A 13517-nucleotide genomic window follows, 5' to 3' on the forward strand; every position below is an offset into this window, starting at 1 on the left:
CCGGCGCGGTCATTTTTTTCCACGCTGCGTTGAAGCAGTGTGTTCACGACGATAGGAGACAAGCAAGCTAGTGAAGGGCATGGAGGCAAACTACGAAAATACGTGCGACTTTTAACGAAATGCGGCAATATTGACGGGCACACTGTGGTTGTCGAGATAAGAATGCCCCAGTGTTTCTGCGAACCATATTTTATGCAAGACCGAAAACATTCCACGGGACGGGCGTGTACATTTCTATATGGCTCACGACATGCAGCCCATTCAAGTCTTTACAGAGCACTATAGGCGCGTCTAGCGATAAGGTCACGGGCCGGTAGCACTGAATTGAGCATATTTTAAACAAACAAGACATGTTCTCGGCAGCCTTCACCCAGACCGTCATAACGGAGCCGCAGGTTTTCATGAAAGCACCACCTCTTTTAAAAGTCAAGCATTCAAGCTTGCGGAAGACCAAATACGTGTGCTGACCAAGCCAAGCCGTCAAAGCGAGCTTGTATTTGTGAAGTATGAAATCGATATTTCGCTATTGGGGAGGTTTGATAGAACAAAAGGAATAAGCTTTTTTTTAGTAGCTGAAACTAGCGCGAAGCTTAACCCAACAGGTAATTGGCGCTCATATCGAAACGGGGGCAAAAATTCCGCATACGCGGCGAAAAAGGCATTTTATTTTAACGTAGCCATGATTTTCATCAACTGCGGACATTCGGCAAGCGGTTTTACCAAAAGACACTAGACTGTGCAAGTGCCCCGCCGCGGTGGCTCAGTGGTTACGGCGCTCGGCTGCTGACCCGAAAGACGCGGGTTCGATCCCAGCCGCGGCGGCTGAATTTCGAGGAAGGTGAAATTCTAGAGGCCCGTGTACTGTGCGATGTCAGTGCACGTTAAAGAACCACAGGGGGTCGAAATTTCCGGAGCCCTTCACTACGGCGTCTCTCATAGCCTCAGTCGCTTTAGGACGTTAAACCCCAATAAACCAAACCAAACCTAGACCGTGCAAGTACAAAAGTGATTCATGAGATTAGAATTTAAGGCTAAAATTTCTGACTCAATGAGAAAATTCCCCTCTCCTCAAGAAGTGCAATCAAGAACAGTGTCTACCAGCGAAAATTGATTCCAGAGAATCATACAAGCAGCGCCAGGGTACGAAGCAGCGTATTTCTATTACGTCAACGATACAGTAATGTACTAGTGGCTTCAGTAATGTAGTTATAGGCCCTGCACGAGTGACTCCCATTTATTCGACGTCATTGGATCATATACTCTGGAATTTCGACACATCATCTAGTATGAGCTCCATATGTAAAGCATCCCTTACAGATCATCATCCTGTTGCGATATTTTTTCCTCTGGAACAAGCTGCCCCGGGTAAAACATCTGACCCCCACTGCAGAATCGATGTTATTCACTTGAGGGAATGTCTTCAAGAGGTAGATTTTAGCTTGATCAACTCAGCTGATGTTAACGACCTATACCAAGAATTTACCCACAGGCTAATCACGGCAGTTTTGCAATCTTCTACACTTCAAATCAAAAGAGACTATAGTACGCCTATCTGTCCCTGGATGACACAAACTATTATGAAGCTTATTAAGAAAAAAGATCACTGGCACACCAAATGTAAACAAAAGCGAGGTAATTCATATTACTTAGTATAGTTTCGGAGAGCAAGAAACTTTGTTACTGCTGCCGTAAGGTCCCGGAAGAAAGAGTATTACTCCAAATTAATTTTGAAAAAAAGCCCACAGTACGAAAGTCACGTGGCAGATCACTAACTCTCTTATTAAACCCGTAGCAAATCCTTTTATTATGCCTCACATAGAAATCTTGGGGATCTCCATTGAAAATCTAGTTACAACGTTCAATGTATATTTTTCCACTGTTGGCGCAAGTATAGGAAATACTTGCCCCTGCACTGAGTACCTCCCTCCTCCGCAAAGCATTGTAGTGACCTTTGCATAGCATGATATTACAGTGGATGAGATTGTATATACAGCTAATCATTTTCCATCGAAATTATCTTCTGGACGTGATGGCGTTGCCTCTATTGCGCTGAAGGAATGCATTGATATCTTAAGGGAGCCACTTGAAAAAATCTTCAACTTTGCCTTCTATTCCTCCACCTATCCCGATCTGCTTAAGCTAGCTAGAATAGTACCGATTCACAAAAATGGTGACCGTAACCACGTTGAGAATTACGGCCCAATTTCCATTTTAAGCTGCATAAACACACTTTTTGAAAAACTCGTTGCAAAGAGAGTGAAAATATTTCTCGAGAAAGAAGCCTTACTACCTCCTCAACAACACGGCTTTAGACCAAACAGATCAACTGGTACGGCCGTCATATTGCTAACAAACACGATCAACACTTTCCTAAATGATACTAAAATAGTCTTGGGAATTTTTTTGGACAATAAGAAAGCATTCGACACTGTTTATCACGAAATTTTACAGAAAAAGCTGGTGCATTACAGGTTTAGAGGCATTAGTGTAGAATTCTTCAGAAGTTAGCTCAATAATCGGCGGCAAATGATCCAACTTAGTGGTGTAAAATCTGACTTTGAAACAGTTACGGTGGGTGTGCCTCAGTGTTCAGTCCTCGGTCCGATTTTTTTCCTTGTATATTAAGTACCTGCCGCATTTCACACAACACTTTTCTGTTTTTATGTATGTTGACGACACTGCTCTTCTATGTGCTCATGAATCTACAACGTAACTTGTTAGCACCGCAAACCGAGAATTGGAAACTTTGTGTAGCTGGTTTATTTCAAATAAGCTTGTTGTAAATGCTAATAAGATAAAATGCATAATATTTAGGGGCTCCAGAAAAACAATACATGAAAACCTGCCTTCCATGCAATGGCTGGGAACACCTATTGCACTTGTCAATAACATCACTTATCTTGGAATAATTCTAGTTGAGAACCTACACTGGAAGCCCTATATTCAGGCGCTTTGTAAAAAGTTAGCTGCAGCATGCTTTGCACTGTATACATGCCGAGATTATTTTGGTAATGACACTCAGAATTATTTATTTCTCACTTTTTCAAAGCCAGTTATCATATTACATTGAATCTGGGGCCACACCTACCGATCTTATTTGGAACCACTTAAGGTCTTGCAAAAAAGGGCAATCCGATTCATTTCACATTCAGGATACAACGCCCACACTGCTCCTCTTTTTAAACAGATGGATATACTGCCCCTACAATCATTACTTGAATACATGACTGTCTTGACAATGCACACATGCCATAAAGACAATTACCCGTTACACTCATCGCTATTCTGTACCCCACCACTATGCACTCGCAACGCCACTCATAGAAATTTCCTTCTTCCGAAAACGAAAAATGTCTATGGAGAAAGAAGGATGGCCCATGTTGGTATTAAGCTGTGGAACAAGCTTCCAAGTGAACTCAAACATTGTAAAACTTTTCCTTTGTCATTGAAGAAATATTATAAACAATGAGTGAAACCAGTGTTTTTTCTTTCCATGTATTTTTGTGTGTTTGTATGTGTTTGTGAATGAGGCTTGGTGCTCTGAATATTGTTACTCTATGTACCCATTTATGTCTTTCTAATTTCATGATATTTTATATGTATGTAATTAAATTTAGTTATGCCTGCAATTTTCTTTGAAACTGAATTGCATGGATCCCAACTAGCTTTTAGCTAGGGATCCATATGTTTTCACAAGCATGCCTTGTATGAATGTTGATAAACAAAATTGAATCAATCATTCAGTACAGTGCACCAGCTCCTAGCGTCGTCTCCCAGCCGCTGTGAAAGGTTATAAAATGGCGGTTTTTGATCCAGAATCCTCCGTAATGCAACCTGTAAGCAAGGTAAAATAGGTAAAATAGAGCACATTGGGAAGTAGTGAATCCTTCCGGAGTGCGGTAACTGCTTGTTCAGTAAAATGGGTTTTGTATTGAGGGATTAAGCAGTGATTTTGGCTAGCATCTGAGAATGCGACCTCAAAGGCAACACACCCCCCGTGGTAAAGGGCATAATGCTTGCGTGGTGTAAATACTTAAGGAAAATAAAATAAAGTTGAAACCGGATTCAAACTGTTGCCTTACGTGTTATGAAGCAGTGCTCTAATCCACTGCGCCGCAGAGGCAGCTATGAACTGTGCTGCTAATTCTGCACTTGTCTGTTCTAAGAAATATTCTATATTGCGCTAGGTGGCGCAGCTGAGTTGGTGCGCTTTACGTTGACTGTTGCGAAACACGCTACACAGCTAGGACAAGCTGATGTGCTAAATTGGTAAATTGGTTTTTGAGCAAAGAAAATGGCGCAGTATCTGTCTCACGTATCTCGGCGGACACCTGAACCGCGCCGTAAGGGAAGGGAGGAAGGTGGGAGTGAAAGAAGAAACAGAAAAAGAGGTACTGTAGTGGAGTTCTCCGGAATAATTTCGACCACCTGGGGACCTTTAAAGTGCACTGTCATCGCACAGCACACGAGCGTCTCTTGCGTTTCGCCTCCATCAAAACGCGGCCGCCGCGGTCGGGTTCGAGCCCGCGTACTCCGGCTCGGTAAGACGAGCGCCTTACCACTGAGCCACCGCGGAGGATATTAATTGAAAAACAGTACACGAAGCAGCTCTGAATAGAAAAAAATGTGAACATGGTGGCGCAATCATTTAACACATCTCTATTTGCCTTGCCGCTGATGAGGACTGCTTGAAGTGCTACAAGCACTTGGTGACGATTCTATCAGTATTGTCTCGCCGAAGCAATGCACAGGTGGAAAAACGTTCATTGACACAAATTAACGCACGACGAAAACATTAATATGACAAAAAAGCGGCAGTGAAAGTCAATTGTGCTTAATGCAGTCCTCGTGTTTTAGTTTCTGATACTGATCGGCGAGTAAGAAGGAAAACCTCTTGAGCATCAGAGTCCGGTTGAAGAAGCCGTAGAGCATGTTCCGTGGGCACGTTCCCTCGTCGCTGTCAAAGTTGATGTCGTAGGCGGCCACACTGAACTGCACATGCGTGAGGTTGTACTTGGCGTCGCACATCTGTGTTCGTTTGAGAGAGAAAATAACCATTAGTCAAGCGCAAAGCGTGGGCCTTCATTCTTCTATATTGCCACGTATCATTGTAGTGTTTGTTCGTTCATGCTCAATGCTGCAGGAAAGGGCTGTTATCATTTTTGTTCCTGACGCGAGAAGCGACCGGACTAATCTCGATTGTTCACAGCCATGAACAGCTTCGCCTACGTGTTTCTAGATTACTCTAGATGATCTCGACCTGTTATCTCGAAGTTTCCTAGCCGGCTTTAAATTGAACGATGCCACGAGCAGCAGGCATTCGTAGTTCGACGACCGACGAGCACGTTTGTTGCTTACGCCGCCGCCGAGTGATTCAGTTATTTTGCGGGCGCAAGTCAGCCCAAATAAAGAGCTTCGTTTCCAAGACTGGCTGGTGTCTTCCAGACCACTGGACTGCCGTCACTACAACGTGACATCTGGTGGAGGTGCTGGGTAGCCTCCCATGTTCCGGACACCCCCTACAAGCCGTGACGCCAGCCCTCTGAGTCATCAACCGCAGGACCTGAGTCCAGTACACCGCGCTAGCCGACGCCTTCAAGGGGACGCACCAGAGTTCGGGAATCTGCCGGACCCTACCCGGAAGCGGAAGCCAGCCGCAACGTCTATCATGAGCTTGCCCCAGACGACGACTCCAATCATTCTTCACCAGCCCCGGGTGCCACCAACCTTCGACGCTTCGCCTGGCGCCGACCCCGAAGAATGGCTGGAGCAGTTCGACCGTGTGGCTATCTTCAACAACTGGGACGATGCCACGAAACTTAGGTACGTCTTTGCCCTGGAGGGACCAGCAAGAGTCTGGTTTGAGAATGAGGAAGCCAGCCTCGCGAATTGGGAAACCTTCAAAGAGCAGCTTCTCAAGACTTTCACAAACGTCGTGAGAAAGGAGAGAGCCCAGCAGCAGCTACAGTCTCGCATACAACACCCAAACGAGATCGTTGCAGTGTACACTGAGGAGATGAAGCGTCTCTTCCGGCGTGCCGACTCGAACATGAAGGAAGAAGAAAAGGTCAAGCTGCTTATGCGAGGAGTTAAAGAACAACTCTTTGCCGGCCTCGTACGGAACCCACCGAAAACCGTGGCGGAATTCATAGAAGAGGCCTCCACGATGGAAAAAACTCTTGACGCCCGAGCCCGCAAATATGAGCGCCAGCAGTGCGTTTTTTCAGCAAACTGCCTGGACGCCGCTAACAACGATAACCTGCGGGAGGTTATACGCCAAGTTGTACGAGAAGAGCTCCGACGATTGCTGCCAAATGGAACGCAGCCGCAGGTTACATCACTTACTGACGTAATCCGGGACGAGGTTCAACAGGCCTTGGGTGTGACGCCGACACCCACGCAGCCTCTGCAGCCCCCAGCCATGACTTACGCCGCAGCTGTGCGCCGTCCTGCACCTCGACGACGGGACCCAAGCCCCTATCGCCCTCAGCCAGCTGCGTTGGACCGCCGCCCACTCGCCCCAACCCGCCCGTCTTACGAGCGACGCGCGCAGCCGAGGAAATGCGACGAGTGGAGAACTCCCGACCAGCGCCGCCCACTATGCTTCCACTGTGGCGAAGCCGGTCACGTCCTCCGGCACTGCCCATACAGAAGACTGGGCATCCGAGGGTTCTCTTACGACGCTCCACGACCCCGACCCGGCCAGCGACCAGCCGAAATCGAGGAGTTTTTACGTCGGGAAGAATACTCATCGCCGAGCCGCCTATCACGTTCCCCGTCGCCATCGTCCCCGCGCTTTGTATCCCCTAGCCGAGGTTACGCCGTGCGTGGACGCTCCCCCAGCCCCCGAAGGTTAAACTAAATAAAGCAGCCTCTGGAGGTGAGGTTGCTTCTAAGCGCAATGACAAAGATCCTCCATCGACGAGTACTCAAGACCATGCCTCAACTACGACGACAACACCGACGACGACGACACCGAGGACGACGACACCGACGACGACGACACCGACGACGACGACGCGGCCAGACTTGAAGCTTTTACCGCTGCCCAGTGAAGTAACGTCGCAGTACGCCCACCGCAGCCTCACTACTCGACGAAGCCGAGATCGGACACCGAAGACAACGTACAATACGAGAACGCGAACAAGTGACCTTGAAGTTACGGTCGACGGTCACGCGGTTACTGCCTTGGTGGACACGGGAGCTGACTACTCTGTCATGAGTGGCCCACTCGCTGTCCGACTCAGAAAGGTAACAACAACCTGGGATGGCCCGCTGATCCGCACCGCAGGTGGCAACCTGATTACGCCGTCAGGACGCTGCACTGCGAGAGTTGCTGTAAATGGGAGAACCTATGCGACAACCTTCCTAATCTTACAGCAATGCTCGAGAGACGTGATTTTGGGAATGGACTTCCTGAACGAACATCGGGCGATCATCGACCTTCGATCTAAGTCGATCAAGCTTTCCACGGAAAAAGCCATACCTGTTGCGACGGGCGCGACTCATCACGTTGCCTTAAACGTCCTCGATGAAGCATTGAGCGTGCCGCCCCGATCAAGTGTTCTCGTCGGCATAGGTACTGAAGACATCGAAAATGCCGAAGGCGTTGTCGAGGGGAACACACAGTTACTCCTGGATCGAGGATTGGGCGTCGCGAGGGGAGTCGCCGAAATCCGAAATGGCCAAGCCCAGGTGTTGCTAACCAACTTCACGGAAGAATACCGGCATCTAAACAAAGGTACGACGATCGCTTTCCTCGACGAGCTGACAGACATCAGAGACGTATTTGCCCTACCCGACCAACCCGCAGAACCATCTGACCAAGGCCATCAACCCACGTTCGACATCAACCCGGCATTACCCCGGAGCAGACAAGACCAAATACGCAGTCTTCTTCAAAGGTACACCGATTGCTTCTCATCAGCATCGAATGTGCGACGAACCCGGCTTGCCAAGCACCGCATTGTCACAGACGAACACGCGTGACCACTGCGACAGAGCCCCTACCGCGTATCGCCGCTAGAACGCCAAGCTATCCGCAAGCAAGTTGAGGAAATGCTTCGTGACGACGTCATACAGCCATCGAGGAGCCCCTGGGCAGCACCGGTCGTCCTAGTGAAAAAGAAAGACGGCAACCTTCGCTTTTGCGTCGATTACCGCCGCCTGAACAACATTACGAAGAAGGATGTCTACCCCCTCCCCCGCATCGACGATACACTGGACCGGCTGTGCAACGCTAAGTACTTCTCATCGATGGACCTGAAGAGCGGCTACTGGCAAATTGAAGTCGACGAAAGAGATCGCGGGAAGACTGCGTTCATCACGCCAGACGGACTCTTCGAGTTCAAGGTGATGCCATTCGGTCTCTGCTCTGCCCCAGCGACGTTCCAGCGAGTAATGGATACGGTGCTCGCAGGCTTGAAGTGGCAGATTTGCCTAGTCTACTTAGATGACGTTGTTGTCTTCTCCTCAAGCTTTGAAGACCACCTCAGAAGGCTTCGGATAGTGCTGGAAACGATCAAGTCTTCAGGCCTGACACCGAAACCAGAGAAATGCCACTTCGTCTACGAGGAGCTGCTGTTCCTTGGTCACGTCGTAAGCAAGGATGGAGTTCGCCCAGACCCCCAGAAGACGGCTGCGATCGCAGAGTTTCCACAGCCTAATGACAAGAAGGCTATACGCAGATTTCTTGGATTGTGCGCTTATTACCGACGATTCGTCAAGAACTTTTCGCGCATCGCTGAACCTTTGACTCAACTTACCAAGGCTGACGTGCCTTTTAAATGGGAAAGGCCACAAGAGGAAGCTTTCAACGAGCTGAAGCGCCGCTTACAGTCCCCTCCTGTGCTCGGGCACTTTGATGAAAACGCCTAAACCGAAGTTCATACCGATGCAAGCGGGGTGGGCTTAGGAGCGGTCCTCGTTCAGAAAAATGGCAGACAGGAGAAAGTTATCGCGTACGCTAGCCGTTCACTGTCGAGAGCCGAAGCCAACTATTCGACTACAGAGAAAGAATGTCTCGCCATTATTTGGGCCACATCCAAATTTCGCCCCTACCTATACGGACGACCATTCAAGGTTGTGAGCGATCACCATGCTCTGTGCTGGCTGGCCAATTTGAAAGATCCCTCCGGCTGCCTTGCTCGTTGGAGCCTGCGTCTTCAAGAATTCGACATAACTGTAGTCTACAAATCTGGCCGCAAGCATTCCGATGCAGACTGCTTGTCACGAGCTCCTGTCGACGCAGCACCCGAAGAGGAAGACGACGACGCTTTCTTAGGACCGGTAAGCGCCAGCAGTTTCGCGCAGCAGCAGCACTCGGATCCTGACTTGCAAAGCCTAGTTGATTATCTGAAAGGCAAGACCTCATCGCCTCCCCGAGGGTTCAAGCGGCAACTGCCATCCTTCGTCCTTCACAATAATGTCCTCCTGAAGAAGAACTTCGCGCCGAACAGGACAGTGCATCTTCTTGTCGTGCCCAAAAATCTCAGGCAAGAAATTATGCAGGCATGTCATGATGAGCCGACTGCAGGACATCTCGGGATTGCTCGCACGTTGCACCGCATCCAGGAGAAGTACTATTGGCCACGGCTAGCTACCGACGTTTCCCATTACGTGAAAACGTGCCGTGAGTGTCAGCGACGCAAAACGCCTCCGACTAGACCAGCCGGACTCCTGAACCCCATACCACCGCCATCTAAGCCCTTTCAGCAAATAGGGATGGACCTCCTCGGCCCCTTTCCGACCTCTTCATCAGGAAACAAGTGGATCATCGTGGCCACCGACTACATGACCCGCTACGCCGAAGCAAAAGCGTTGCCTAGTGGTACCGCAACAGAAGTCGCAAAATTTTTTGTCGAACAAATTCTCCTGCGACACGGCGCCCCGGAAGTGCTCATCACAGACAGAGGAACGGCGTTTACAGCGGAGCTGGCGCAAGCCATCGGAGGACCACTGCCTATCATCCACAAACCAACGGACTCACAGAGCGTCTGAACAAGACCATCGCAGACATGCTCTCCATGTACATCGACGCCGAACACAAGACGTGGGACTCCATTCTGCCCTACGTGATCTTCGCTTATAATACTGCCGTCCAGGAGACAACCAGGTTTACCCCATTCCAGCTGGTATACGGCAGGAAGCCCACGATAACACTCGACGCAATGCTCCCGCACGTTTCCGACGATGACAACCTCGACGTCGCCGCCTACCTTCATCGCGCCGAGGAAGCCCGAAGACTTGCGCGGCTTCGCATTCAAGACCAGCAGCACACCGACGCCTGACGCTACAATCTGCGCCGACGAGACACGCATTACAAGCCAGGTGATCGGGTTTGGATATGGACGCCAGTTCGCCGCCGTGGATTGAGCGAAAAGTTGCTGCGACGCTACTTTGGCCCGTACAGGGTTCTCCGTCGGATCGGTGACCTCGACTATGAAGTCATCCCCGACTCCACGACAGCATCTCAGCGACGCCGCCCACGCCCGGAAGTCGTACATGTCGTACGCCTGAAGCCATATTATGAACGCTAAAGGACTCGAAGTTTCATTTTCCGTGTTTATTTTCATTTTAAAGCATCGAGACGATGCTTCTTTGGAAGGGGGGTAATGCCACGTATCATTGTAGTGTTTGTTCGTTCATGCTCAAGGCTGCAGGAAAGGGCTGTTATCATTTTTGTTCCTGACGCGAGAAGCAACCGGACTAATCTCGATTGTTCACAGCCATGAACAGCTTCGCCTACGTGTTTCTAGATTACTCTAGATGATCTCGACCTGTTATCTCGAAGTTTCCTAGCCGGCTTTAAATTGAACGATGCCACGAGCAGCGGGCATTCGTAGTTCGACGACCGACGAGCACGTTTGTTGCTTACGCCGCCGCCGAGTGATTCAGTTATTTTGCGGGCGCAAGTCAGCCCAAATAAAGAGCTTCGTTTCCAAGACTGGCTGGTGTCTTCCTGACCACTGGACTGCCGTCACTACAACGTGACAATATTACTATTCGTACGTAGCGCATATAGAGGCAAATCAGTCTGAAATAAAACATAGCATTTTATTTCATGCCACTTTCCCTCAAGCGCGTTTTCCATAACTCTGCCTATTAGGCCTACTCGTCAACTAAGGGGAAAAAAATCCACTACTGCCGCACCATTCTTGTGCAATTTAATGGCCACGATCTTCTGTAGCCTAGTGTAGCCTACCGAATTTCCCAGTTGCTACGGCAGGAGTCATCCTCATTAAGACTTGCTCAGTGACTTGCACATACAAACGATTACACCAAGTGCTTCACGGAACACAGAAATTTTGAAAATAAATATGAAGTAGAAGCGTTTCAGGAATAAACTAGCAGCCCTGGTGGCAGTAAAAGCTAAAAACTGTATCATAATCAGGTACACAATGAAAAAAAATCGCTAATTAGCTTTTTAATGTCCAGCGTGTTGATTACTTGCTATATGGGCTATTCAAACAAAGAAATATTCATCACCCAGAGCTCAGCAGTGCAATAAATTCAGCGCTCCCTTCAGCAAAAAACAAACTCAGCGCTTTGGCAGCGCAGAAAGGTCGGTGAGAACGCAGCGTCCGCTCACGATCTGCTCTAAAGCATAAAGGGTGAATTCAGAAAGCCTGTTTGGTCGCAGCATAACGTGCAACCCCTTTTTGTATCTCCTTCTAAAATATACCAATCAAAAAGTTGTCGATAACTTCATTATTCTTGTCCGAAGCAACGAAGCAAAACAACGTGTAAGGCATGGTACAATGCTGGACGGATGTTGCCCGTGGCCACCGGCCAACATAGCGGCCTCCGCTATTCGGGGCTACAATCCGTCTACCCCGCACAAGCCTTACGCGCCGCCCGATTCATCAGTGGACGTTGCGCTCGAAACGAATGTCTTGCTTGCCTAATGCGCGAACTATAGGTTTCGTGTGGAAGGAAGCGCCGGATTTGCTCGATCTGGAGATATTTACAGAGTAACCTCCAGTTCGGTTGAGAAATTGTTACGGCATTACTCTTCAACGTGGCTTTGACCTCCATATTCACACTAAGTACGAAGTACGAGATCGTGTTAACTAAAAGTTGACTTCTATTGAATAGCTACATTCTAATTATGGCGACGTAGATTGTGAGGTTGGAAGATATATTTCGAATTATTTAGCTTCCGCTTCTTTGTTCTTTTTTGACAGTCTATCGATTTAGGTCTTATGTTATTCAAGGTGCTAAAGTTATCATGAGAATAGCGTTTTTTTGTATTCTAGAATCCCATACATCGGCCTTTCTGTGGTGAGATTCGACTGGTGAATTCAGCATTCATCGCCTCTACATCTAGATGTCATGTTTTATATCAGAACATCAGTTCTCAACTCAGAGCTGAACTTCATGTAGTCTAGGGTTACATTGGCACAGCGTCTTTGTTAGAAAGTACAACCGATGTAATTCACAGGTCACTGATCACGTCAAGATCAAAGTGACGTATTGAGTAACCAGCTGGCGCATAAGAATTTTGAAGGGGTTATTAGCATTTCTGCCCAATTGGCATATAGGTAAAAATTGGCTGCATTTGCACCTATTATTTTAGGCATCGCCTAGACAATTACTGATGCAAAAAAGCATCAGTGCTTGTGCGGACAGGTGTTTTACTATATAACTAATTTTTGGCAAATAAACATATCCATCAACCCACTGTTATAAGGAGATCCTTGCAAAGAAGTGCACAGCGCTGCGGCGTACTGTACCACCTGAGGCTTGAAAAACGCCCTCACACACACACGCCCACACACACACGCCCAGCTTCGTCATCTTCAACGGCACGGGCCGTCACTTCGTCGTTGGCTGGTAACATTACCCCTCGCGGCGAAGTCACCGTAATGATGACTGCGAGGCGGACGAGTTCGAGTGGTAATGGTAGGGTTTAAGGTGGTGGACCTGGACAATTTCAGAAAAAGGTGTGCCGGATAGACTGTTGGAATGGAATGATCCAATTTCGTCGGTCACGTTGGTCATTTGGCGTAAAATACGGTAAGGGCCCGTGTAACGAGGCAAAAGTTCATCACAGAAGCCATCAGGACGGGACGGGAGGTAAAATAGGACGAGGGAGCCAGGAGGATAGGGCTCGCCACCCTGGTTAGTGTCCGATTACTGCCCGGTACTATCACGGTGGTTACGTCTCGGGGGTTACTGCCACGGTGGTTACTGCCTGAGGTGGACATTGGAAAGGGCCCCAGCAAGTCAAGGCCAACAGGAGAAAATGGCTTGGCCGGGACGGATATCGACTGGAAGTGTCCGGGGGGGGGGGGGGGGGGGGGGCAGAGCCGGGTGCTTCATCTGGCATTTACAGCGCTAGCAAGTGCCCATATAGCGGCGGACAGAGCGATAGAAGCCAGGCCAGAAGAAACGTCGGCGAATGTGGGTGTACGTGCGAGCGATACCAGATGACCAACCGTCGGAGCATCATGGAATTGGTAGAGAACAGCAGAACGCAGGTTATCGGGGAAGACAAGCATGTGATTAGCGGCATC

At 48.8% G+C, this 13517-nt stretch overlaps 1 protein-coding gene across 1 annotated transcript in view; it reads right to left on the bottom strand.

Annotated features, from left to right (window-relative positions):
* Nucleotides 1-4824: 4824 nt before the first annotated feature.
* LOC149347341 (uncharacterized) overlaps nt 4825-13517 on the bottom strand; it is a 58957-nt gene continuing 50264 nt past the window's right edge. Inside the window, exon 9 of the mRNA XM_089587011.1 lies at nt 4825-5028. Within this exon, the coding sequence (XP_089443137.1) occupies nt 4825-5028 (204 nt within the window). The remainder of the gene's footprint in view (nt 5029-13517) is intronic.

Source organism: Amblyomma mixtum, chromosome 4 (assembly GCF_055824585.1).
Source record: "Amblyomma mixtum isolate Tamu chromosome 4, ASM5582458v1, whole genome shotgun sequence".
Taxonomy (NCBI): domain Eukaryota; kingdom Metazoa; phylum Arthropoda; class Arachnida; order Ixodida; family Ixodidae; genus Amblyomma; species Amblyomma mixtum.